Genomic DNA, 27781 nt, shown 5'->3' on the forward strand with positions numbered 1-27781 from the left:
AGCATTCAAATTTATCAGGTCTTAAAATATGTGTGAACTAAAGATGCGTGTATGTTGTCTCTTTCTCTCTCTCTCTCTCTCTTTCTCTCTCTCTCTCTCTCTCTCTCTATATATATATATATATATATATATATATATATATATATATACACACACACACACACACACACACACACACACACACATACACACACCACACACACACGGGTAATATTCATTTGCATCTATATTTCACACATGTAATGTACTTAAGTTGGACATGGGTAAGTATTCAAACTTTTCCACCCTCATTCCTACAATTAGGACAAAATTACCAGTGTTTACCCTTATTGATCTGATTTGCATGCACTGAGACTGGTTTGTCTTGCGAAGCCATAGTTGGAAGCATGCGACGGAGTAAGTCCAACTATGCAGGCCGATAACGGGAACTTCGAAAAAGGCGCCCCTGCACATTTAAATTCTCACCACTAGGCGGCAGTACGGCACCAAAATACTGCAGCTTCTCTCGTTTTAATCATTGCACTGATTTCCAGTTTTTCCGCGACATCAACATGACATAGAGACATTTTTTTTAAAGCATAGAAAAATATTTAACTCTGCTGGAAATGAAAAGCTGTTGTTTTCCTGTCTTGAAGGGCAACATTGCACTTGCAACAAAATTTAAACTATTCGTATCCCTGAACAAGTGTAAGACCTTAGCTCTCATAAGCACAAAAATGTGTATTTCAATTGACACAGAAAGGCAGTGAAGCTACAACTAAGAGCCGCTTTGAGTGGACCCTGACTTGATCTGTCCTGGTCAGGAGTCAAACTGCTGCAGGCATCACTTAAAGCTCACTTTAAGCTTCAAGCACACACACTTAAATATGATACACAACTCCTATCAGTCCCCTTGCTACTGTTCATCTTCATGAGTGTTTGGTTTGTGTTATTTCGCCCAGAGCCAAATGTTGCTCCCTTTCATCCGTTGTCATGCAGGTCGTAGAGCAGGACAGGGGGTCCGTGGTCGTGTACCAGTGAAGGACAGCTTCCCGAGCCACAGAGACAAGCTCTGGGTGAGGACGAGTACGGCATCAATCTATAGTGAGGCATTTCTTGGTAGCTGAAGCCTTGCGGGCAGCATTCTGCCACCACCACCTTCAGCTTCTTCCTGCCGGAATAAAGCATGCACTGTGCGTCATCGTCCTCCTCTTCCTCGTGGTGGATCTTCCTCAGCAGGTTGTTGATGAGAACGGAGCGGCGCAGGTAGGCTTCAGGGTCATCCAGGAAGCGCAGCTTCTGCAGGGAAAGCCGCAGGATGCAGCTGCGTTCTTCACGCTGGATCAGGTGCTGAGAGACAAAGACAGGAGATGGTCACCATGACAACAGCAATGGACAAAGACAGAAACACATCTTCTTGCACAAAGAACACCAATTAGATGGAGCAGGACAGTAGATGTGAGTCACGTTATTATTCTAACACGGATGGACAAAGACAGTAGACATGTCATCATAGTGACAGGGATGGCAATGGGACAGAAAGTAACATCGATCAACTGAAAGAACCAGACAATGCGGGGTGACAACAGTACAGGCGTAAGTGCCATTCTTGTTAAAAATGGGGTACATGGATCAAATGAAAGTGCTTGATCACCTCTTTTTACCAGCTAAAGGAAATTAATAACTTCTTAATAAAACACTGAACTCTGAAACACTGAAGTCTCTTTCCAAAATCAGCCTTGGAGCAGAATTACAGCCACTTTGATCCAGTCCCACAATTAGATTTCCCCAGGACGGCAGCTTTAAATGAGGAGCAGAGAGGCGGGACGAGGAGGAGAGCGGCCTATAGAATTGAACGGGCATTTGTGGAGACGGCGTGATCAACACCATTCACCAAACACAGAGTTTAGCACGGACAGTCTCGTGCGACTGAACTAAAAAAATAAATCAATTTTTACATCCAATCACCAAACCACTGCAATTATTCACGCGTTTGGATGCCATGATGGTCGTTGGAGTTTGAGGGGAGGGGTCAGAAATCCTCTGGGCGGACAAAGCATGAGAAAAGTGAGGTAACCTTTTCCATTATTACGACACAAGGGGAGAAAGTCCAGATCTGAAGAGGGATGACCAAAGCACTCTTTACACCTGTCGCAATTTCTAGCCACTGCAGGACCATAGACAGGCTAGAGGAAATAATCTCACAAAGCAAAATTTTCATGATAGGGACCTTTAAATATAAGAGTTTTTATTAATCAACACACATAGATCAAAAAATGCATTTGGTTTCCTATAAAGTTGGCAAAATGTCACTTGCTTCCATGCATATGAGAGCTGAGTCAATTAGGGCAGAGGGCAGAGGTCAATGAACTCTGCTGACATACACCTGTGGGTTTGAAAGACGGGCAGAGACGGGCGCTCACTTTTTGTAAATATCCGCGTAGACCCCCGTGCACATCCTCCTCCTCCGCATATTTCCTCTTGAAGTAGGCAACTTTCGACGTTGTTGACCGCGTACGATGCTCTCAGGGAAAATGGCGTGTGGCGTTCTGCAGGGGGAGGGGGTTGTGAAGCTCAGATTATGAAGTTTGTTGCACACGCCAAAGACCGGGATGTTACAGAACCCCCCCCAGTGTCAAAGTTCATAGCCAGTTATTTTTCCATCCTAATTGATAATAAGTGTGGGAATGGCTGTGGAGTATGTGGTCTAATACAGTGTCTGTGTGTGTGTGTGTGTGTGTGTGTGTGTGTGTTACCTTTATACAGCTGAATCCAGACAAACTGATGCAAGGACCTGAAGAAACACGCCTGGTCTCCTGCACCTCAGTCCACTGCCTCACACACATTGCCACTCAGACTGCTAAAGGGCATGAACGAGAAAGAGGAGGCTGGTACAGAGGTTCTCCTGACATAACTAGTGTCACTGCAAGTGTTTTTTTAAGAATAAACATCAGAATACGATCGTAATGTGGAGCCAAACATATATATATATATATATATAAATAAAACAAAAAAAAAAAAAACAAGCAAGATAAAACACGGAGTAATATGGTCGTGGGTCTTTGAGACCACTCAGACTGAGCAATGAAACGGTCCCAGAGGAAATGGGATCGCCACCCCTGCACCCCGCACCGCCGGTAATGGTTGGAGATGGGTCTCCCCTGCCAGCCGATGATGGGCCAAGGTTTCTCTGGTGTGGGTAAGTGGTTTCGCGCGGTAAACATAGCTGAGTAGATATTTAAAGAATCCCAGGAATAACGGGTTCGGTTCGTGCAACGAAATAAAGCATAGATGACAAAAAAAAAATGAACTCACCTTACAAAAGCAGTTAAGGGCGGAATAAGCATTTGGAGTGGATACTATTTCTCCACTGCATACTACTAAATAGTATTAGTGTTCTGGTCTTTAAAAAAAACTTCTATACATAGCAAATGTAATATTTATATTAAATTAGAATGTTATAGTCTATATAATAGGACTGTATTTTCTCTAGAATCCCATTTGTCTCTAGTTGCAAGTTTTGGGGATCGGTTGGACTGGACTAGGGGGGGAAAAGGAGAAATCTGGCAACACTGTTTTAATCAGTCTTAAGGAGCGCGACCTAAAAATGTTCTCTGAGGTGTAAAATCCCGCAAAACACTGTCTAAACGTTATCTATAAATTCAACGACATGCTGTAGGTTTAAATATTATCACAATAGCACAACATTTGGTTACATTTCAAACAGAACCGAACCTTTGGATATTGGGCGATCGATCGGTCCACTTCTAGAGCCGAATTAGTAATTTGCTCACGTGTCGAACCGGTCCGTCCTTCTGTTCCGAACCGACAGCTGCCCGGGTGCCTTGTTTTTTTGTCCAACGTCAAAAAGTCCTCGCCTCGCACTGCGATCACAACTTTAATGCGTTTTGCACCCTGATGCGTTTTGAGACGTATTTTTTATGTCTCCCCCGATAATCCTTTCGGAATACGGCGCACTCTCGGGTCTTAAAATATCTTCTATCTGAGCAAAGAGCAACAACACAATCCGACCCGCAACCTCATTGGTCCTGGCCGCAACAGATGTTTCCTGTTGCTAGGAGATTCACTAGGCAATGATGACGCTACATCATCAGGCTCCATTATTCTCGCATCCTCGCACGTTTCCTCTGCTTCTCCCTCTCTGTCAGCCCGTCTGGAGAACACGGCCGCTAGAGCAGATGAATGACACGCATGCATTGATTGTGACCGCCATTGATTGTCCTCACAGGAACCGACTTCAATGCAACCGAGAAAAGTTCTGATGTGGTGGTGTGTTCTGTGCTGTGGGATCCCAACCTAATCGCGCCTAGTCTTTGCTCTGTAAACATAATGATTTCTTGGGCACGCAGGCCTGTGTTGGGATAGTGAAACCAGGGTCCCCCCCCCCCACCCTGAAAGGACACTGAAAACAGACAGAGTTGATTTTGCAGGGACCCCCCCCCCCCAGCGGGAGAGTTGTCTTTACTTGGTAGACCAAAAAAATATATGTATACAAAAACAATTTATTACTATTACTTCTTTAAAACCAACGGTCGCAACATGCATAGGCAGAACAGGGCCAGCGAGTTACACCACATTTCACTGGTCCGTGCATTCGGGGACAGAAGAGCATACGGGATGCTTTTGACAATACTCATGCTAGTTTCACATCTCGAACAAGACAATTGCTAACACACGTCGGTTCAACACAGGCACTTTTATGCATTTTCTTTTTCACCATCCGAAAGCTTGAAGTTGGCATGCGGATCTTCTTTTAAAGAAAAATTTGGAGACGAGGTACAAACAACATGCTGAACAATTTTGGTAGCTTGAAATTGCTGTAGGTGGTGTATTGTGATTTAAGCTGTGTCTAAAAAGTGCATGTCCAGAAAACTTTGTTACATGGATTCTATACCACAGTTTAACTTTTTTTTAAAATGCCGTTTTTATGGCAGTTGCAACAATAAAGATCATACTGAAAAACGACATTTAGCTTCCGTGATGAAAGAGCCGTCGGCAACATTATTCAAGCAGCCATAAACAATATAATGATGTGGGAATGGTATTCTTTTTCCGTTAAATATTCTCGCTCCTAAAAGTCCGAACTAACTGTGGGATAATGACTTTGTATATGTGTTCAGATATCCTGAATATTACTTTCTCTTTTATTATGAAAGGAAGTGAAACGTATGATTGCCCATTTAAAACTTTATGTTTGACATAAAGAGGAACTGATCAAACCAAACAACCTCATCTAATCAAGAGAAGTGGCAAGTCTGTTCATGCAATCACTTGATGACGGACAGTAACCATACATGATTAGTTTGGATAAAAGTGCTTTATGCCCATTGAGTAGGTCAAGGGCAGATTGTCTCGTCTTGGGGTTGTGTGTGTGTGTGTGTGTGTGTGTGTGTGTGTGTGTTTGTGAATGGTTAAGCTCTATTCTCTAGGTATATTGGTCAAGATCAAGGTCAAGGTGAACATATTGTAATAACTATTAAAGTTTAAAACGGTACAATTACAATTTTTACCTCCCAATTTAATCTATACATAAAAGAAACATAAGCAGATGTTGAGAGCTTTGTGGGTTTTTTTGTTAGACTTGGTGCTGTGTTAGAGGTCCTGATGGTCTTTGTGCTGTAGCAACAGTGCAGCAGCTTCCGGAAGGTTTCAAGATCAGCTGACTGAATACACTGTGGTCCAGGTGAGGTGCCCAAATTCACCGCATTATCTAGAGGAGGTGGGAACCAGCTCTGTCCAGGTGTGAAAAGATGCTCAGCTCCTCATGTCATCTCAGCTTCTTCACGTCTGGTTTTCTCTGAAGACCTTTAGCAAAACCTTCTATTCTTTACCTGAAGTATAGGATCATATGAATTTCCCACAATGTCTTTCATCCTCTCCACTTTCTCCTCTTCTCTTCATTCAATCCATCTCCCCTTTCCCCCTCCTGCCCTCCTCCTCCTTCTCCCTAACCCTCTAGTAGCGCATGCCAGCGGCAAACCTGCTGGTTTCCACTCTCCTTCATGTCCTGCCAGTGGAGAAGCTCTTCCTCCCCACTACTGTTCTGACCCAGGGCCAGCCAGCCGATCATCTCCTTGCGCTTCATGTTGCGACGGTTGTAGATGGACACCATGAGGGTGACGTCCGACAGCTGGAAGAGCGCCACCTGGAAGACGAAGGTCTCTTTATAGACAGGGTTGGGCTGCCCTCGCCTCACTGACGTCTTACAGCGAGAAATCTCCTGACCCACAGAGTTCAGGAGGGTCAGTTTTCCATATGTATCTAAAAGAGATGAAATAAAAGGGGCAAGTAGGCACATTATTTGAAGTAAACTGTACAGAATATTTTAAGCAAAGAAAACATAGCTGTCTCAAAAGGAAATTATGTTGTAATATGGGCCAGAGGTTGGTCTAGCGGGTAACGGACTCATAATCAAAGGGTTGTTGGTTCAATTCCCCAACCACCAAGGTGCCACTGAGGTCCCCTTGAGCAAAGTACCACCCACACACACTGCTCCCCAGGCGCCTTTCATGGCTTCCCACTGCTCACTAAGGGTGATGTGTTAAAAGCAGAGGACACATTTTAGTGTGTGCACAGTGTGCTGTGCTGGCTGCGTATCGCATTGACAAAAACAATCACTTGTGGTGTATTAATTTCATTTTACTCCAATCATAACGCAAATTTACAATTTACAGAATTTGATAACAGTTTGCTCAGCACATTTGATCTGAATTAAATAACATTAGATCATTCTAAAATACTCAGCATCATTACTGCTGCTAGAAGATTGTGTTTGTGATTGTGTTTAGGAGTGTTCTGACCATCCCCTGCTTGTTTAACCCTCTCTTCCCCACCCCCGTACCTATATTGATTCCAGAGTGTGGGTGGACATAATGAGCAGAGATGGCCTTTGATTTCCAATGCAAGTTAAACAAACAGAGAGCCTTCTCACTCTCTCTCTCTCTTTCTCTCTCTCTCACACACACAGGAGCAGCAGGGCAAGCAGTAATCCTGCAGGATTTGCGTAAGTGTGATCACACACCAGTGCTGAAACACACTGAGTGATGCGTTTATATATGTGTTGTGTGTGAGGAAAGTGCATGACGTCTTGCTCATACAGCAGCTCATCATGAACCTCAGTATCAGTCAGTATCCCAGGCAGTGGGCATGCGTGGTTTCTAGATCTCGGTGAAAGTGTGTATGTGGAAGCGTGTGAATGTATACTGCCCACCTGGTGGCCTGGTTAAAGCCAGGTTGCGGAAATGGCTGCCCTTGATGAGTTCCACAGACAGGCGTCCAGTGGTGGCATTGTAGGCCAGACCGAGCAGCAGCTCTGGAGCTCCACCATGGGAGAGAGACTGGCTGGAGCTCACACTGTCACTCTGAGACGCCGCGGACACACTAAGCTGGGAGTCCACGGCCTGCATGGAGGGAGAGAATTGCTGTTACAGCTCTTGAGCTTCTTCTGTACATATATAACACACTTAGCGCACAGCACTACACACTAAATAAGGGTTTGTATAAATAAATACATAAAACTATTAGACAAGACTATTTCTTGTTGCTTCTGTACACTTAAACAACGTAACGTGCAAATAACAAACCTTCATGTTGCTTCGTGGCTCAAGCACCAGAATAGTCTCCAGGCCTCTCTCCTGCATGTTGAGTTTACTAAGCCGGTAAACCGTCTCTCCCATCATCCTTTCCCTGTTCATGCGACCAAGCGCGTACAGACGGAAGCGCAGCGCGAACCCCCCCAAGTCGCCGGGCTCCACGCTTGAGAAACGAAACGTCTCGCCGAACTGTGGTTCGGAACCCTTCTGCACGGCTGTTTTGTGCCGCTGCCGTTTCTCGGGCATCAGCACCACGTGCACCTGCCAGGAATCCATGCCACTCCGAGCTTTGTCTGGGATGTCGCGTGCCGTCACCACGGTAACCAGGAGCTTGTTGGAGGACGCACGGTAGTCGAGGGAGATCACCAGGTCCCCACATTTGGAGATGGGTGGACGAGGAGAAGTGCTAGGGGGACGAGAGGCAGGAGACGACTCCTGCCCACAGGCCTGCTCCTGCTGATAAAAATAAGACATACACACACACAATAGTAAACAACATTTTAGAAATCATTAAGTACACAAATGTACACAAATATTTAAAGGTGGAGTGACACTAATCATATTTGTACTCCATACTTGCACCACACCAAATGGTTGGCAGTGTATTACCGCAAAGCTCTACAGCCATAACACACAAGGGCTATTCATCTAATAATAATAGACCTTCCATCTTGGCCAAGGGCAGACTTGACACTAGAGTAGTTCCCTCACTTTTGCCTCTTCCGATATAAAGTAGTCAGAGCATTAGTATTATTCTTTTTAACAGGATTTTTTTTAACAGCAAATATTGCTTCAACACAATTCCCAGATTTGTATTGTGTAAAAATACACTTTTATTATAGTCTGGCAGAAGGGTTGGATTCAAACCTCACCTATGTGTATGTGTATGTGCGGGGTAGAGGTTCTGTCAGTCAGAGAACAGAACGAGTCCAATGTTGACAGAACACACAGAGAGTCGGTGTTGGCATGGCAACCTCTGACTCTTGATAAGGTGGTTATAATCATACACATCAGATGAGGATTCTTGCTGCTGCCAGAACACCCACACTCACACACGAATCTTCACACACACACACAAAAAAAACACTCAAACCAAAATCTGACAACACGCATCAATGCGGACCAGCGCCCACACACATTATCACGTGTCCAGCTTCCTCTTCATGCACATGAACATCCTCATTTCCTTCTACCTGTCTCTCTCTCTCTCTCTCTCTCTCTCTCAACCTCTCCCTCTCTCTCACACTCACACAAAAAACATGCACTTTCCTTTCTCTGTCTCACCGTCACAGTCATATGACATGTACCTACACACTCTCGCACCTCTCAGGCTGTGCCGAAGGCTCGCTGTGACTTGCTAACATATTAACACCCTCGGCGTTTCCATTAGCAACACCCTCCACTGCTGCTAAACCACGCGCCCTGTTGAGTTTGCACTGCATAAATATTTATTAGTTTAGTTTTCAGCACTGTAGCTGAGCAAATGAGTGCAGGCTCACAACCAGGCAGTGGGGCGAAGAGGGCGAGCAAGGGGTCAACAGTAAATTGCGAGGCTTTGGAAATGTCAGTAAAGGTCAGGTACTGGGAGGAGCTTCGGTTTCTAATACCAAAGCTGGACGTTCCCAAATCCAAGAGATAAATACAATAACACAACACCGAGACATCGGTCTGCATATTTACCCCTATCATCAGACATGACCAGATATTCATGGCTGCTACTCAGTCGGCAAACATTCTCCTCTAGTGATTGATGAGGAAAAGAAGTGCCAATGTGTGTATTCTTCGCTGAAAGCAGAGAAGGTGCAGGCTGGTTTGCATACGCATGGAAAGCAGCTAAAAATGAACCAACACTAATGGGGTTTGAACTTGTTTGTATGTACTGGGTGCTTGATAGAGAGTTATGGTTAGGTATGGCTTTTGTAAACTACTCCAAGAAAACGTGAACATGCACAAATTCATAATAATATTTTGCTCTCTGGTTGCAGTACCTCAGGGCTCCAGACGGAGGAGCTATCCGAGGCCTCATTGTCGTCAAATCCCTGGTTATCCATTGCCAACTCCATCATCTCCAGGCTGTCCCGTCTCTTTTGCCGTCCAGTGCTGCCCCTCTCACTCCCGGTGTGGCTGTCCACTCGTCTACTTTTCCTACCCACTGATCCCTCCCTGACTCCGACCTCTTCCAGCCCTTCCACACCGCCCCGGGACGATCGGGAGCCTAGCCGCCGGTCCCTGCTGCAGGAGAGTGGGTCTCTGGTAGAGCGGGAATCCTCCTCCGCAGGCTGTGTGAGAGGATCCTGCAAAGAATGGTCTTCATCCCCTGCGTAGCTCAAGGGATCCCGGAAACTGCGCTGACTAACCCCATCTGCATCTGAGGTAAATGGAACACAGACACATCACAAACTTAAGTCATCTTGACACGACTAACAATTTGGTCTTTTTCTATTTATCAAGTCATGCCATCGCTATTATCTCTAAATCTCTCATATCTGTCCCATAATGCACACTGTGCATTCATGAAAGACTCGCTTGAGTCTTTTGCTTGAAAGACACGATTTGAGCCCTTGAAATATTTCACCAACATAAATCATAGATTTTTTTTTTTGCAATGGCACTGCTTTGCTGTACCTGAACAGGTCTCTCACAGTGATGAGCTTAACTGGAGGGCCTTGCCGTTGTCTTGGCGACTGCAAAGCATCTAACCATGGCAACAGGCCATGACAAATTCAAAAATCAGCCACAACTTTAAATCCCCCAACATCTGAAGTGATCTCATTAAGCGGGTAAAACACTCGCCTATGAACCAGAAGATCACAAAGTCACAGGTTCAAACCACACATACGACCACTTGAGCAAAGACACTATCCCTGTGACTACTGATTGTATGTCACTTTTAGATAAGGGCGTCTCCTAAATGCTGTAAATGTAATTTAGTAGTTATTGGGGGATGGGTTTCAGTGCTGTGGATGATTAGCATAAAACTTTATTTTTTATTAAAAAGACAGTGAGGCTGATGCATTAGATAAAATCTGTATGTAATATCTGTCATTATCTGTAATATCTGACCTTGAAGGATATTATTCACATTTTGAATCAATGCAATAGATATGTGTCATTTTGCATACTTATATCTTTTAAAACATCCTGCTCTTTTTACTGTAACAGGGACAGTTGGGACCATGTGGCAGGACCCACCGGGGATTCCTCTGCCTGCAAATCTCTGCAACCCTAAATCCTTGTGCACAGCTCAGCTGTTTGCATGCTGACCACACCACTTATTACTTCTATGAGACAAACACTAATTCTTCTACTGGTCTATGGTCCTCTAAACCAGACAGCAGATATCTGTTTTCAATCTCATGTGGTCTGAAGCTGTAATCTCTTTGTAGTTATTTGGGGATACTGGGGCAGTAGTTTACTTTTCTGCAAGCTGATGTATTTTTAAATTGATGCCCCTCATCAATTTGGCCATCCAGTATGAAATAAATAATAATACCATACATTACAAAACCTTTTGAGTATATTTTTGTATACTCCACATCAATTTTACATTCAAGTTTGTTATTTTCACATCTATACAAGCCATTAGGTGAAGGTGGGCACAACTGCTTGTCCATCAGCTATGTTTAATTCCTCTGAGATGACAGATAAAGAATATCAGAATATTGCTCCTGGCTTCTAAAATCAAGAAAAAATATTGGCAAAACTTCCCTGGAACAACACATGCACTATGTCCGAGTGTCTGTGTGTGTGTGTCCATCATATATATATTCCTGTTTCTTACCATCGCAGTCTGAAGGCTCGGTGCTACCCTCCTCCTGCTCAGACAGCAGGCGTGTGAACTTGTGATGCTGCCCTGGTGCACTCTGGGTACTGGCCTCGTTCCCAGCAGAGCGGAAGCTTTGTGAGCGAGACACAGAAATCTGAAACTGCTTCACAATTTCATTCTCACTGTCCGATGAGCTGGACTGCTCCCTGTCAGCACCGTAGCTGTTTACTGCACACAAACACACACAAAGGAAGACAAAAAGCAAAGTATGAAGAAGACAGAAAACTTGATCACAGAGGTTAAATGATGCAAACAATAAACACAATTGTACAGAGTAGGGTTCAGATCTCTATATTGCTCAGCCACAACTTTAGACGATCCTTCTGCCTCCTCCTCAAATTATTGTGTCATCCTCCTTGTGCCAGCAGTGCTGACCTAACAAGGCTTCCAGTACTCTTTAGTCCATCCCATTTTATCCATTGCTGTGCGGTAGACAGGGGTCAGAAGGGATGCACTGACCAGTCTGTAGCGGTGCAGCCCCATGTTTTGGATTGTGTGTTCCAATAATGATCACTAGGGGTGTTACAGCAATATATTGTGATATTTTGCATGGTGATACTGTATTGGCACAGGATATTTTATACAGATTTATTCCAAAATTCAGTTCTGAATTGTGTTGTTTTGGCTGAATTATTAATGTAATGTGATCCACACAGATCGTACACAATGTCTTGTATATCAGCTCTGCTTTTAGTTTTTATAGAATAGAATAGAATAGAATAGAATACATGCAATATCACAATATATAATGATATAATGGTATTGTAAAACATATCGTATCGTGAGATCCTTGCTAATGCCAACCCCTAATGACAACCATTAACAGTAGTTTCTCTGTAGGAACAGACCAGTGGGGTTGGGCTTACCATCACTCTCAAGTTTCATGAATAAGCATTTTGTATCCATGCTGTTGTTTTATGGGTAGTTTGTACCACATGGGTAGTTATGGGTAGTTATGAACCACATTTTGTAGTCACTACCCACAACCCAGGAACACCTCACAAGACCTACCACTCTGGAGACGCAATAACCCAGATGTTAAGCCACCACTATCCAGCTATCCTTAGCTTAATATATACTACATCATCTCTTTACCTGTCAGTGGTATTAATGTTGTGGCTATCTAAGGAGTATCAATAAAGTCAATGATGTTACATCTGAGAAGAGAGAATGAACATGGCGCCATTGAAATAACTCTTCATCAAGCCTCACTACACTTGTTTGAATTAACCAAAGGCACACTTCCCAAGGATCACCATGGAAACTAAGCCTTTACCTTTTTTTCTGAATGTACACATTACATCTCTGGAAAATGCCTGTCACCATGGCAACTTATACCCTCAATGTGATGCTGATGATTGTCTTCCACAGGTTACGACCAAAATATTTTTGGCTCTCCCATTACAATCACCGTCTCTAGTGCCAATTGAAATTACTACTCAGTTGCTCCCTAACAGAACAGATAATCATCTGGCTGCTGGTGTCATTTTCATCAATCACAAAGTCTGAGATTGAAATGATTTGACAATTTAACAGCAATTTCACTGATGATATTGAGTGTGTGTGTCAGATAGATAGATAGATAGATAGTGAATGAGTAGGTGAACTGCATTTAATATTTTAGTGTATATCACACAGGGCCCATGTTTAACAGCTTATGTGTGTTTGTGTGTGCGTGTGTGTGCGTGTGTGTGTGTGTGTGTGTGTGTGTGTGTGTGAATGCTAGTGACTGCATGCTCCCTCTGTCAACAGCTTACTCATTAAAACTCCAGAGAGGCAGAGCAAAACAAACAGCACCATATTTGCCGACAACTCCCCATGGTTTCTCTCTCTCTCTCTCTCTCTCTCTCTCTCACTCACACACACACATATGCACAAACACACACACATTTAATGTTGCTTTACTTTTTGCTCCCTTTGAAGCTCCTGAACACAAAACACCATCAGATATCCCACCACCTTTACAGACCACAAATCTGACTTGTGGTCTTACCTACTCGGCTGGTCTTACTGGAGCTTTGAGATGCTGCTGCGCTCCTCCTGCCCTCCAACTCCTCACTTTCCTCTGCAATGGTGGATAGGCGTTCACCGCAGGGAGGCAATCCATACGTGCTGTCAAGGCCTCTGAGACCCAACTCGGCCTGCAAGGCCCCCAAATCCCCCTGTGAAAGGTCATCTCTCCTTGCATCTGGGTCATCATCATACCCACTGCTGGATGGAGCATCTGATAGGTCCCGTTTGGACTCTGACTCTTGGGCTTTGTTCAGGTTGAGCTGCTGGAAGCTGTCTGATATCGTGTTAGCCACATTGGCCAGCCAAGCTGAGAATGAAGAGAGGCCGTTGGAGTTGGAGGAGGAACCCATTTGGCAACTTATCCAGACAGAATGAAGAACATTCCTACTGACAGTCCATCCTATGGCCACTGCTCGAACCAAAAAACTTCAATCCAACAGAAATTCCTTAATACAAGGACAGAGCCATTCCAAAAGGCAGATGAACACTCAATGTCACACAGAAGAACGGAGCTCTCAACACCCTCAGTCTGTTTGCTGAAGGATCTACCAACCTGGAAAAACCGGTGAACTGCACAGTCAGTCCAGGCCAGAGTTTGCCAAGAGAATGAGACATATTTACCCAGGTACTGATAACAGGAATCTAGGCATGGCATATTCTCTTTATCTCTCTCTCTCTCTTTCACACATATAGTGAGAAGTTCAACTCTCCCAGCATCCATATTGCAGTATTATTTAAATCCCTGGGCCAGTAGGAGGAAGGACATTCCTCAGAGATGGAAGCTAATTTCTAATGTCAGACTATTGTAAGAAGACATTGTCATCTGAAACCTTAACTGAAAGAGAATATAGCACTTCCCTGAGAGGGGAACAGGGGAAAGAAATACACTTCAACATGTGATAGCTACATCAAAATTGATCCACAAATAAAAGAAAAAAGGATGACAGGTCAGCAGAAGGTAGTATTTTTTAAAATTATGTATTAGAATTTTAAAAAGAGCTGAAGTGATGTGTTGTTTCACCTAGCAAAGTTATGGTCTGTGTGAAAAACCTGTCTGTGTGTCTGGACGTTGCTTTGTTTTGATAGTCTGGAACCTCCCTCTTACAATCAGTGCCTGGAAGATGGAGTTGGTTGGACATGATGGGCCAGTGTGGATCTGTCTTTGGTAGAGACCCATGATCTGAGGGTCAGGTTGATGGTAATTCAGGCATTAATGGATACAAACACTGAACTGGCACATTTGCAGCCTCAGTTGCTGTATGTATACCACATGGTTCATCCATCCACCATTTACCTGTCTGAAGTTTACTTTTACTTTATCAGTGCTAAATTCACTTTCCAGAAGATCCTAATTTGAAGAGCCTTGATCTAAGATGACCACAGTACCACTTCCAACTCACCCAAACCTTGGTGAATGCCAGCTCGGTCTTTTCGGCGGCGGTGGCCGTACAGCTCCAGGCAGGGCAGTCCTCCCACTCGGGCGAAGCACAGCTTCTTATTAATGAAGAGGAAGAGGATGGCCAGCAGCACGACAAAGACCCCCACTGCTGACAAGAAGCCGATGGCCTCGGGTGTGACTAAGAAGATGACAGAAACAGTAGTGTTACTCATTACACTGAAAAAGAGACAAGACAGTAGGACACCAACAAAATCTAATTCTCAGTTTTAACACATTCTACAAGACTTTTCAGTTACTCTAAGGCATATATTTATGACAATATGTTCTCTGAAATTTCTGTGCAAATGTGAAGAAAAGCCAGAATATTTGACAAAAAGTTACATTTACCAGAAAATTGTTACATTAAACTTGTGACAACCCTGAAAATCTTAACTTAAACGACAGTGTTTCTTTCTCCAAGTTCATGAGTAAAATGGACCCAATAAGGTTCAGGCATAGATCATCATCTGCAATTTACATGAGTTTTTAAAAGGAGACACATGGCTGAGAAAGTTCTGGAATATAAAAGCAACGCACATAGCACCACGTGACATGGTTCACTACGTAAAGCCAGCAAAGATATAGACCTGCACTAGTTTAAACTGTTGAAAAATGTTTCTCGTGCAGTGTTACTTCATGTATAATGTACTACATTTGATTTTATTTTGTATTCCAAACCTTTTCAAGGCCTGGACATATTCTGTGACTTTTCCAGGAAACCTGGGTAAATTATCTTAAAAATTTAGAAAATAAACACATTAGTAAGACCCACCCTAAACTTTGAGAGGTAATACTAGCAGTCACATGGACCTGCCCATTGTTCTGTCACCTCCTGTTCACACGCCGGCTGCCCACTGCTTACTAAGGGTTATGGGTTAAAAGCAGAGGACACATTTTGTTGTGTCACCGTGTGCTGTGCTGCAGTGTTTCACAACACTCAATTTTTCATATTCATTGTGATCCTGATAATCCTCACCCTTCTCAAACTCAGTCTTCCTGTGGTTGAGGACCTTGTATTGTTTGTGTAGTACCTTCATGCGCCTTGTTCCTAATCAGCGATAAAGCCTCTTCACTTTTGTTCTGGGAATCTGACACACTTTTATGTTTTACAGTGATCATGAAAAAAGGGTCTTTCAGCTTCAGACTCGTGTCCTTCATCACACCCACACACACACACACACACACACACTTCACCATTGGAGCAGAGCCCTGTCCTTATATAGGCACAAGGAGATGAAAGGAGAGTGAAGAAGGCTTGTCTGCAAAAAAAAGAAAAAGAAAAAAAACCCTGATAGGTGTGTGTGTGTGTGTGAGGGAGACAGAGAGTGAGAGAGTGTTTCTGACTCACAAGAGAGGTGCCAGAGTAGGAGAGGGGAGGGCGGAGCATGTGAAGATGTATAAAGCTGCTAAATCCATGGAGTGTGCTTTGCATGTGTTTTAAAACCATAGAAAACATTTACATTTATGGTATTTGGCAGACGCCCTTATCCAGAGCGACTTACAACGTGCTTTCAAGTTACCATCGATGAAGAGATCAATTCCGGTTCACTAGGACCCCAACTATGAATACATCTATTTTATTCACTCGGTTGTAGATTCTGTACACAAGTTTGACAACAAGAAAATTACAATTTAATCTAAATATTCTTTAAAGAGGAAGGTCTTGAGCTGTCGTTTGAAGGTGCTCAGTGACTGAGCTGTTCTGACCTCGAGGGGTAGTTCATTCCACCACCGAGAGGCCAAGACGGAGAAGAGTCTAGATGAATGTTTTCCTTTTACCTTCAGAGATGGAGGGACCAGGCGAGCAGTACTGGGGAATTACCTCGGGAATGGAACAAGGTGATAGAAACAAGACAAAAGTGCAAAGCCGCATAGAAATGTCTGTGTGTCTGTGCATCCTTGATATGAACAAGATTGTAAAAAGTATCTTAACTTTATTTACTTGGCAGACGTTTTTATCCAAAGCGACTTACAATGAGATGGGTATCTGAAAAAGAGATATCCAACTCAGTGGATGAAGTAGGGGAAGACATGATAGATTTGCTTGTTAATCTGACTTCATTAATTATTCTCAATGTATTTGGCACAATAGAAGCAACAGGAATGAACAGTCAGTTTCTAATCTATTAGCACAGTTACATGTAAATGTTGTATGTAAAAATGGTACCAATGTTACAGGAAAACCCAAATTAAAAGAAAAGAGAAAGAGAGGAAGAGAGAGAAAAGCAGGGAACCATACTTTAGAGAGGCGGTATGGCCCTGTAGAAACAGGGGTAGAGAGACAGGTTCAGAAGTTGGGGGAGAACCTCCAAGCTCCCAACAGAGGAGGGTTAGAAGAGACAGCAGTTGTCAAGAGAACCTCTTTAATACTCAGGATTTGACTTCCACAGACCAATCAGATTGTGTTTTGATGTTTCTGCCTTGTCCAAGCGGAACATACAGTCCTCCACCCCTCAACAAGACTTTCCCATCATGGCACTTCAGGCCATTTTGCTGGCCTTTTGGCACCCTGGTGATGACCTGGTGCTCACAAACAATAAGTTACAGCTTGGAGGTTATTTGGGGGGGGTCTTCATTAAAGTCATTTTAATTTCCAATTTCCAATCTTACAGATGGCCAAGTGAAATACTTATTTTGTTCTTCGCCTTGTCTCTTTCTTCATATCATTTTATGAGCAAATTTCATATAAAGGGAAACTTGATATGAACAAGATGACCAAGTGAAATTTTTATTTTGTTCATTTGCACATTTTGTGTGTGAGTGTGAGAAAGCCCAAATGTGAACCCTTACATGCTCGGACCTTCCAGTCAGACAGACTGATGGGAACTGATCACAACACACCAGCACCAACACCACCCGTACGTCAGAGCAGCACAGATGAGATCAGAGCTCTACCCTCACTACCTTACAGGCATCACCTGAGATCAGATCCAATCCTGCACAACGACACAGACACACTCATACTCGCACTGTATTAACCCCCCTTCCTACAATTAACATGTCTGTGTGGAAAAACGCAATAAAGACATGACATAATCACCAGGACCTGAGGGGAACTACATACAATGTCAGAAATGAAATGGCCTGTCACCTAAACTGAGGGAATACGAAAGAGGGGGAAAGAGAGAAGGGACACATACCTTTCTGCTCCTACACCATCCTGGGAAAAGTTCTGCACTTCCTAGTCAGCTCAGACAGTCATGTGCTCGTGTGCTTGTGTGCTTGTGTGTGTGAGTCTGTTTTTGAGTGTAGTCTGACGTAGCAGGCTGGGCACCTGCTGTGGTGGATTCAAAGGTGTGGCTGCAATCCATGAACTGTGTGTAAATCCATTTGAAATGAAACATGTCCATCTCCAGGCTTTTGTCATTTATACAATGATCAGTTGCCTTGGAAACGGTACAATGCATTCAGTAATGGCACAAAACTTGTCATCAACTCCAGTATCCTTGTAATGGAATTAACACAGACTGAGAGGTGTTTATAGCAGATGTTGGAGAAAGCAGCAGAAATGTCGTATATCACATTAATACTCACTCTCTTGGATACACAAATGTGCACAGAAACTCTTTCATGCTTAGATATGGACAGATTCTTATTTGCTATACCATGTGGTGAACACAGAAAGAGGGGAACAGCGTCATCTGCTGGCCAGAATGTTTTGTTTTTCGTCCAGAATGAACTCCATCCAAATATCATTAGAAAAAGAAATGAAGTAATATTTCAAAAACCGCCATCGTCCACACCATGTACAGCTTCCTGGTTCTCATACAAATTTCAAAGCAGTCATTAAATCTACAAATCTATAAACCGAAACACACCCGCTGGCACTTACAGACTTGTACGGGCGGCAGCGGAGATGGCTCAGTAGATCTAAAGCAGCCTTGGCGATGCTGGGATTCCTCTCTTTCCATTTCCTTTTCTATGGAGTCCAAAAGCCAATATCCCACCTTACACTTCTCACCGTGTTCTATTTCGAAGCTTTCTTATGCCGTGCCCCTCTTATTCTTTCCCAACAGAACCGACCGTACCACTCGCGTTCTCTGGCCAGGAAGTCTGCTCTCTCCCAGTCTCAGGGGAAGTTCCTGTCCCGCTGGCGAAGAAAGGAACCCGCTTCCCAAGAAAGGGAGTCCCAGACGAGACCGGAGGTCCTGATGTGAGGTGATGACAGTGGGCGGCTACCGTTCACCGATGTGCTTTCAGCATCCAGCCTGCATGCCTCTGTTTTTTTTTTCACCCCCGCAGACCTCATTTGTGCCTCATCAAGTGTATATAATTTATGTCAAATAACATCTAACAAAGTCCATTCTGCGGGTACAACTGGAGTACAGCAATAGGAACCCATCTACTGCCATGTGACCAAAGACAGATCCTGTTTCTAAAACAGAACGTAATGAAATTAATATATTATAAAATTACAGTGTTTGTAGTAATGTAGTAGTAGCACTACGTAGTAACAGCAGCAGACTTAACCCCGAGAACTAACTAGACGAAAAGGTTATTTTAAGATAACTGTATACCAGAAATGGCTGGTTTAATATCACAATACAAAATATTATATATACTTTTTACAAGGTATGATTAATTCAGGAAACGCTGGTAAGTAACGCTGATAGGGGACCGTTACAAGGTTTTAATACAATTTTAAGACACATTTCTTAAGAATAACATCAGCCAAAGCAACTGAAACGGACTAATTAGTCCACAGTAACATGATCCATTTCAAATGGTTCAGCAGCTACAGTCATTAGAAGGCATTAGCCTCCGAAATAAATCTGATCAGCTCTAATGTAAATATCTGAGCGCAACGGCAGGGAACTCACCCCCAAACGCTGTCTGCCGTTCCAGTTCTCTCGTCCGTTATCTCCCCGTTCGGGATAAAATGCCCACGGCCGTGGACGGCGCGCGAGTGCAGCAGCATTGGGTCACTTGCCCTTTCTGGTGAGGTTTTCATGAGTCAACAGAAAGGACTCAACAGATTCATCTGTTGCAGAGCAGGATGCTACGAAATGTCCTCACCGGCTATTAAAAACGATTGTAAAGACAGCTGTGCTTTACGCAGAGAGAACATCTTTTATCCTCAGGATTTGACTCCAAAAAAGGGTGCCACAGACCAATCAGATTGTGGTTTCATGTTTCTGCCATGCAGTGGTCCTCCACCCTTCAACAAGACTTTGCCATCATGGCACCTCAGGCCATTTGCTGGCCTTTTGGCACCCTGGTGATGACTTCTGCTCACAAACGAGAAGTTACAGCTTGGAGGTTAATTGGGGGGCTTCATTAAAGCCATGGATCTTACAGATGACCAAATGAAATACTTGTTTTGTTCTTCGCCTGGTCTCTTTCTTCATATCGTTTTATGAGTAAATTTCATATCAAAGGAAACTTGATATGAACAAAATGACCAAGTGAAAATGGCTTACATCGAACCCTTTGAAACCAACATCAGGCCTCATGGCGAGACATCGGCACCATTATGTCACCTTAGTGCACTAGAGGATACTGCAGGGGGTGGTATGGTGGATTGTGACGTGGCCTGAGTTCGAATCCCGGCTTGGACCTTGCATGCTTTCCCCTTTGGTCCCTCCCGCCATCCAAAGCCTTGCACGCTTGGTGGACTGGTGACTCTGTAGGTGTATCTGTAGGTGTGGGCGTGTGGGTGTCCCAGGCTGGGCTCCAACAGGTATGGAATGTGAGATTAAAATGTTAATTATGTACATATTTCCTTATAAACTGTTCACCAGGGTTACTGTACAGTTACAGATACTTCTGTGCAGATGTTGAATATAGTAGTGGGCCACGTTTCTCCCATAAAAAAATAACACATATTGATGCCTGCTATACTAATTCTACCAACTTTTATATATTCTGTATAAAAATTACTATTTCTGAATAGTAATATTATAAACGAGAATATACATGTTACACATGCTGTAGAATTCATGTAAAACGACATTAACATCAACCATCAGTAGTCTAGACGAGACGTGGCGGGACGTGGAGTGGAAAGATGCGACGTTCTAAACAAGAACCAGCGGACTCGGCCTAACGGAGGAAAACGAACACGGCCTTTCATTCCCCTCGCGTCGGGCTGCTGTTATTACAGCCACACTCACCGTCGGAGGCCATGGCCGCAGCGGCTCCTCCTCAGATGCCGCCGGAAGCAACGACGCGTCCGCCGCCTCCTCTGTCGCGTCGCATAATAATCAGCCGCCCGGCCGCGGCGCAGGGCCCTGTCCGGGAGGCTCGGCTGGCTTCAGCGTGGCTGCGGTCCTCTCTCTCGCTCTCTCTCTCGTTCTCTCTCTCTCTCTCTCTCTCTGCGTGTCTCGCTCTCTCTCCCTCTCGTTCTCTCTCTCTCTCTCTCTCCCGGGATGCTCGGCTTGCTTCAGCGTGGCTGCGGTTCTCTCTCTCTCGCGCGCTCTCTCGTTCTCTCTCTCTCTCTCTCTCTCTGCGTGTCTCGCTCTCTCTCCCTCTCGTTCTCTCTCTCTCTCTCTCTCTCTCTCCCGGGATGCTCGGCTGGCTTCAGCGTGGCTGCGGTCCTCTCTCGCTCTCTCTCTCGTTCTCTCTCTCTCTCTCTCTGTGTGTGTCTCGCTCTCTCTCTCTCTCTCCCGGGATGCTCGGCTTGCTTCAGCGTGGCTGCGGTTCTCTCTCTCTCGCGCGCTCTCTCTCGTTCTCTCTCTCTCTCTCTCTCTCTCTCTCTCTCTCTCCCGGGATGCTCGAATGGCTTCAGCGTGGCTGCGGTCCTCTCTCTCGTTCTCTCTCTCTCTCTCTCTCTCTCGCTCTCTCTTTCTCGCTTGCTCTCTCTCTCTCTCTCCCGGGATGCTCGAACGGTCCTCTCTCTCGTTTGCTCTCTCTCCCTCTCTCCAAGAGCAAAATGTGGGATTGTCCCTGTAACTACCACGCCCTGGACCGCCAGGTGGCGCACCATCCCCTTCAGTGTCTAGCTACACAATTCATGTTGCATATCTGTGTGCTTGTGTCTCATTAAATCTTTATTGGATGTTTTATTGATTGTCTATTGCTGCCGCAACAGATTAAAATCTGTTGGATTAAAAGTGATCCAAGTGAACTTTCTCACTTGCTGTACACAGTGAGGGCCCTTACGAAAATGTATATTGCTATATACTACAATTTTTATTTACAAATTATAATTTATAGAAACTTCCCCATATATTTGCAATGCCTATTTCAATATACAATCTAATTTAATGTATGCCATTTTTCAGTATATATAATAATATATTAATTAGTATAACAACGTGTTTATTCAATATATGAAAATGGCAATAATTGCAGTACTTTCATTTGGAAACCAAATGAATTGCTGGTGTCTTCCTCTTGTAAGTCACTTTGGATAAAAGCATCTGCCAAATACAGTAAAGTATTGCCATATATCCTATTTCATATATTTATATATTGCTTACATGAAATATATTATTACAGAATATATCAACACTATTCACAATATATAAAATGTAGTGAGGCCCATTATCAGCAACTACTCTGATAAAATGCTGTGTAATTGATCTGGCATTGAGACTAGATGCATCAGGAAATGTGGGTTGTAAAAACACTGTATTTAACCACTCCAATTTGATGTTACTTGGCAGAAAGAGGCATGGCACAATAGAGGTTAAAAACGAACAGTTTCTAATTTATTAACACCGGTAAATAATTATTGTAGTTACATGTGAATATTGAATGTAAAAAGGTACCAATGTTACAGAGAAAACAAAAATAAGGAGAAAGAATAAATAGGGAGAGAGAGAGATGGAGAGAAAAAGCCATGAGAAAAAAATGGGAGAAGAGAAAAAGACTCAGAATGGAAAAACCCGAGCAAGAAAGCTCATGTGAGCAGACCTTTATACCCCTGGCCTACAGGAAGTTGTCACTGGCCTACAGGAAATTGTCACTGGCCTACAGGAAGTCGTCACTGACCAATCAGAACCTGTTGATGTCCAATCTTACTAATTTCTTTGTCAATGTTAATTTCCAATTCACTTCAATATTCAAATTAAGAAAAAGAAAAATATGCGTTAATTATTTATTGAGAGTAGAAGTTCTCTTGTAGAACTGGTTAACGTACATGAAATGACCACATCCGTCAGCACTGGTCAACTTAATGACGGGCGTGAGGAACTGATGTGAAGAGTTCACTTTGCCAATAACTTTGCTGCTCCTACATCTGAATGTCAAGGCATATTCATTTGGAAGTTAATAATAATCAACAACAACAGAGCTTTATACAAATATTAAAAAACTTAACATCGAAATATATTACAGTTGCATTGATATGTGATGTCTTTGGAATGACCAAAGCAAAGGTGCAGAACTATATACTATCTTTAAGAACATAAAATACTGTCTTTAATAAAAACCACTGCTCACATCCTTTTAAGGCCTTCAATGGCTAAAACTACACAAAGTTTGGAGAAGCCAGCAGCCTTCATATTTTTTACAAGCATGACAAAACAGCATCACATCTGCATAACGGGTCGCCCTCCACTGCCATGCGAATACCAAGTGGGCGTGCCATTCGTTCGATGTCCAATTAGATCAAGATGAGTTCCCACCAAGACAATTTTCCACTCCTGTCAGCTCCTTGGCATGTCAATACTTGAATCGCCGCTTTGGCTTCTCTAAGGCAACAGAAAATAAAACACAATAATTAGAATACTGCTGAAAAATTGATAAATGTTTTACCAAAGGAGAGATGTTTATCTTGAGTATAAATTCATCAGTCCTCTATCAACCCTATTCATCACGTGGCCAGATGTTTGACATTGCACCTTTAAAATCACCCTAAATGAGTGGTTCTAAAACCCACCCTTCAGTGGGCAGTAGCCAGTCATTTTTTGTGTGTTACCCCTGCCAATGCAGGAGATCCAGACACTGATTACCTGTGTTTGGAGCTGGAATTTTAAGATATACAGCACTCTAAACATTAGGCCAGCGCATGATTGCCCCGCCCACTACTTACGATCTCTTTCTTCCTCCTGACCTACAGAAGTCAGGCGCCACAGCTTAGTTGGTTTCAGGAGATCTTCACAGACTGGCCCTATGACACAAAAAGTGTAAGTGAGTCAGTGCTGATGTTATATGGATCTAAACAACAGGCAGGAGATTAGATATGCTGACTTGCCTTGGCCCACTAAGCATCTCAATGTACGCTTTTTGAGAGATTCTCGACGTGTTCTTGAAGGTCCTTGTACTGTATCAACTGCAGCAACCGTAATTGCTCTGTGTCGACGAGCCCGGGATACCTGATGCAGACCAACCAGCAAAAAAAAAATATGGCACTGGACAATTCCACAAGACAATGAAACTGCTCAAAATTAGCACAGCACTGACCTCTATCGGCTGCCCAAAGGATTTAGATTTGATCGACGCAAGGAGCTCTGCTCTTCTTGAACACTGCAAAAACACAAAGAAGAAAATATATATGCACACGTGATAAAATCCCCACTTCATCGCCCTGCTCCCAATGTTCAAAAGCCGAGTTAGTGTGGGCCACATAAAACAATATCTGGGCAATTATACTGAAAGTGGACTTTCTGTCACACCCATAAGGCCAGTGAAATACGAAATATTAGGATTTTCTGTATTTAGATGTATGAGTTTACATATGAATAATCCATCATGCTGCAAGTAGGCGTGGTGCACGTAGGTGACACGACTTTGTAATTTTCACGAGGAGCGAAAATTTCTGTGGTAGGCTGGTATAATCAAAACCTCTTCCGTTGGTCAGATTTATATCGCATACAGTTAATGCCACACAGCATATATGGGTACCACCCTGCTTAGCCTTCTGATTTGAAAGTGGCACCTACACCAAACGTGCATTACAAAGTGAGCTCAGGCAAAGAAGAAAATTTCTTCATTCAGTGAGTATTACTTTTAATTAATAAACATGGATATGGATAACAGGGGGCAGTGGGGTCAACGCCCCTACCACTAACTACCACTTTGTAAGAAGAAAAATAAACTTGTTAATGAATACTCTTTATATATTTTTAGGAGGCAACCCACAAATAAATGAGATTAATGTGATGCTACAGTTTCTCACCTCCTGCATCTGCATGGTTTCCTCTGAGTCCTCCTCAGCAGCCTTCTCAGTCTCCTGCAATGCACAGCAGATCAGTTAACTCACACTCAGACACAACTTTACACAGGCATAGAAGAAGTAAGAATGCAAAAATCTCACCCTCTCGCTTTTTTGCCAGTGAGCGAAGGCCGTCAGACGATTGCGGACTTTGGAAACCAGGTCCTGTTGAACCAAACTGATCTTGCTGTTGGCTTTTCCTGGTTCAGCCGAGATTGCTGCCTTCAGCTCCTCATAATGCTGATGAATGTTGGCTATTTCCTACATGCACAGTAGCATCATGTATAATCCTTACAAGCTACGTCATATCAGTTAAGTGAATGATAAACTCTTAGTGTTGTGTTGCGACACTCACCTCCAATGAATCATTGTTCATGAGTTCTTGGGGACGGACAGGGGGGTCTATGAAGCTCTCACAGTTAGCTGGAGGCTTGATCTTTTTCTTTGACCTAAAATTCAACTGGACAGCACACGAACAGAAACTGTGGATAACAGATATGATTTAAGGCAACCGCATTATAACCAGCTACTGTGCAGAACTGCTTGCACAACATAACCAAAGTTTTAGCCCAATGCAGGAAACTAGCCTTACCTTAATGGGCATGGCAGTGAAGCAAAAGGCTTTATCCTGCCGCAGCTTCCACAAGATGTACACCACATCATAGTGCTGAGCGTTTGAAGCCTCCTGCTGAAAAGTCACTATGTCCTCCCACTCTTTCAGTGCTATTCGGATCTAGGGGAAAATAATCAACATTTTTAATCAACAGTGTTCAGAATGGTCAGGCTTAAACCTTTGTATTTATTGCATGCATCTAATATGGTATTTGTTTCTTATAATCGGAAAAAAAATTGCACAAAGAAACAAACACACAAACAACACATCTCAGATAAACTTAATTAAGCATATTTTAAGGACATATTATGGTGTTATATGTTTTCTTGCATGACAATGGCCGAATTCCTGTGAAAGTGAGGTGATTGTCATTGTGATACACTGCTTTTAACCATCACCCTGGGTTAGCAGCGGGCAGCCATGACAGGCGCCCGGGGAGCAGTGCGTGGGGACGGTGCTCTGCTCAGTGGCAAATGGATGTATTTCCAAGACAGCTGTAACACACAGCGCATGTGGGCATCCAGGCTGTCACAAACTACAGGACTAGCAGCGTTTCTACTTCCTGTGGAGGCTGAAGAAAGCCAATCTCCCACCACCAATCCTCACCACCTAGAGGGACCATTGAGCACATTTTGACCATTTGGTTTGGGAACTGCACCCTATCGGACCGCAAGACCCTACAGTGGATAGGTAGGACAGCTGAGAAGATCATTGGAGTCTCTCATCCCTCCATAACGGACATTTACAACACACGCTGCATCTGGAAAGCCACCAGCATTGTGAAGGACTCTACACACCCCTCACCCGCACTGTTCACCCTCCTGCCATATGGAAAAAGGTACTAAAGCCTTCAGGCCCTCACTGCCAGACTATGCAACAGGTTCATCCCACAGGCCATCAGACACCTCAACACTCAGGGACTTGCCTGTCTTCATGACTTGTTTAGCATGGTCTGTATTGTTATTATGTTTGTGTCAGGACTGGTTCTACTTTTTGTATTTTTAAATAGTGCTGTTCGTGGTTTGTCTTGTACTGCCTGTGTCCCATGTTTGCACTTCATGTTCAACACGACTGAAACTCGAATACCAGGCCCACGCCAGGTCAGCTGTGGGAGTTACCTTTTGCTGGGGAAACGCGGGCTGGGAATGATAGAGGCCGTGGAGCAGATACAGAGCCCCAACGCGGATCTGGAAGGAGTTCGGCGGCAGGAAGTATCGCGATGCCGCCGCCAGGATGTCGCGGGTGAACGCATTGTTATCACCCAGCTCGACGCAGCCACTGGACGGAAACAAACCGGCATGTTAGAAAATACTGTGCACGGTCCAACATTTCTACCAACCATTCATTCGCCCAGGTTGATTAAAAAAGCTATACACAAACAAAAAAAATAATTGTATATTGTCGTGAAAATAACAGCAAATCATAAATCGCAGACAGACGCGAAACCGAACAACTTACTAAAATATACTGGAGAAGTTCATCTCTCGCCAAACAGCCGAAAACTCCTGGTATCGAACCGTCCCTGTCGCCTGAAAACGCCCGAGCAGTTCCTCCAAGTCTTTTTTCAGCGACTCTTTAAACGTCGCCATTGTCTCGACGACTGGAAACTCTACTCAAATTGTGTTAACAACTCGTACAATTAACGTGTAATAACAGTATAATTGAGCTACGAAAGAGAACCGCGGGCGTCTGCTGCTGTCGGGCTATTGACGCGTCGACGTTTGATGACGCAGGAGATCTACGGCAAGCGGTCAAAGACAAAATAGCTTCGTCTGAAACGTGAGTCCTGGCAACTGGTAGAGACGTTTCATCCTGCATCCACGGAACTTTGTCAATCTGAGGGAAGTTGGCTTGCGCCCACAAATTTATCCTCCAGGTTGGTTTCACCTCAATACCGCCTTGAATAGGATCGTTACGTGGAACAAAGGCAGGGGGAGGGGGTCGGTAGATGTGACAGCCCCGCCCTGGCAGCCCCTCCTACCCCCGTTAAGCGGGTCGTTAAATGTGGCCAACCTGGTGAACGTGTGAATTGGGTCTGATTTTTCCGGGAATGGATTTGTGGGCACAAGCCAACTTCCCTCAGATTGACAAAGTTCTGTGGATGCAGAATGAAACGTTAAAGAAAGAAAGTCCAGTTGCCATGACTCAACTTTCAGACAAATTCAGACACAAAATAGCTTCGTTTTGAATATGAAATACA

General features: G+C 43.8%; 2 protein-coding genes and 1 long non-coding RNA gene across 4 annotated transcripts; all 3 read right to left on the reverse strand.

The window, feature by feature from the left end:
* Positions 1 to 208: 208 nt before the first annotated feature.
* Positions 209 to 4238, reverse strand: LOC114797865 (uncharacterized). The gene is made up of 4 exons (XR_003750999.1): positions 3715 to 4238; positions 2736 to 2839; positions 2403 to 2528; positions 209 to 1329 (listed from the first exon to the last, which is right to left on the reverse strand). It is a non-coding gene; the product is annotated as an uncharacterized LOC114797865 (long non-coding RNA).
* Positions 4239 to 4453: 215 nt separating this feature from the next.
* Positions 4454 to 21594, reverse strand: syt16 (synaptotagmin XVI). 2 transcript variants are annotated; one of them, XM_029000882.1, is made up of 7 exons: positions 20983 to 21594; positions 14832 to 15008; positions 11374 to 11586; positions 9581 to 9960; positions 7584 to 8048; positions 7211 to 7400; positions 4454 to 6261 (listed from the first exon to the last, which is right to left on the reverse strand). In XM_029000882.1, the coding sequence occupies exons 1-7, from the start codon at positions 20993 to 20995 to the stop codon at positions 5948 to 5950; spliced, it is 1752 nt and encodes a 583-aa protein (XP_028856715.1). In that variant the 5' UTR covers positions 20996 to 21594; the 3' UTR covers positions 4454 to 5947. The 2 variants fall into 2 exon arrangements, with proteins under 2 accessions (XP_028856715.1, XP_028856708.1); XM_029000875.1 differs by lacking the exons at positions 14832 to 15008; positions 20983 to 21594 and adding an exon at positions 13412 to 13905.
* Positions 21595 to 22655: 1061 nt separating this feature from the next.
* snapc1b (small nuclear RNA activating complex, polypeptide 1b) lies at positions 22656 to 27296 on the reverse strand. Its single transcript, XM_028992108.1, has 10 exons — positions 27040 to 27296; positions 26700 to 26859; positions 25561 to 25701; positions 25324 to 25428; positions 25071 to 25229; positions 24933 to 24986; positions 24218 to 24280; positions 24009 to 24129; positions 23847 to 23924; positions 22656 to 23505 (listed from the first exon to the last, which is right to left on the reverse strand). The coding sequence occupies exons 1-10, from the start codon at positions 27168 to 27170 to the stop codon at positions 23477 to 23479; spliced, it is 1041 nt and encodes a 346-aa protein (XP_028847941.1). The 5' UTR covers positions 27171 to 27296; the 3' UTR covers positions 22656 to 23476.
* Between the last annotated feature and the right edge of the window lie 485 nt (positions 27297 to 27781).

The sequence above is a fragment of the Denticeps clupeoides genome, chromosome 1 (assembly GCF_900700375.1).
Source record: "Denticeps clupeoides chromosome 1, fDenClu1.1, whole genome shotgun sequence".
NCBI classification, from domain to species: domain Eukaryota; kingdom Metazoa; phylum Chordata; class Actinopteri; order Clupeiformes; family Denticipitidae; genus Denticeps; species Denticeps clupeoides.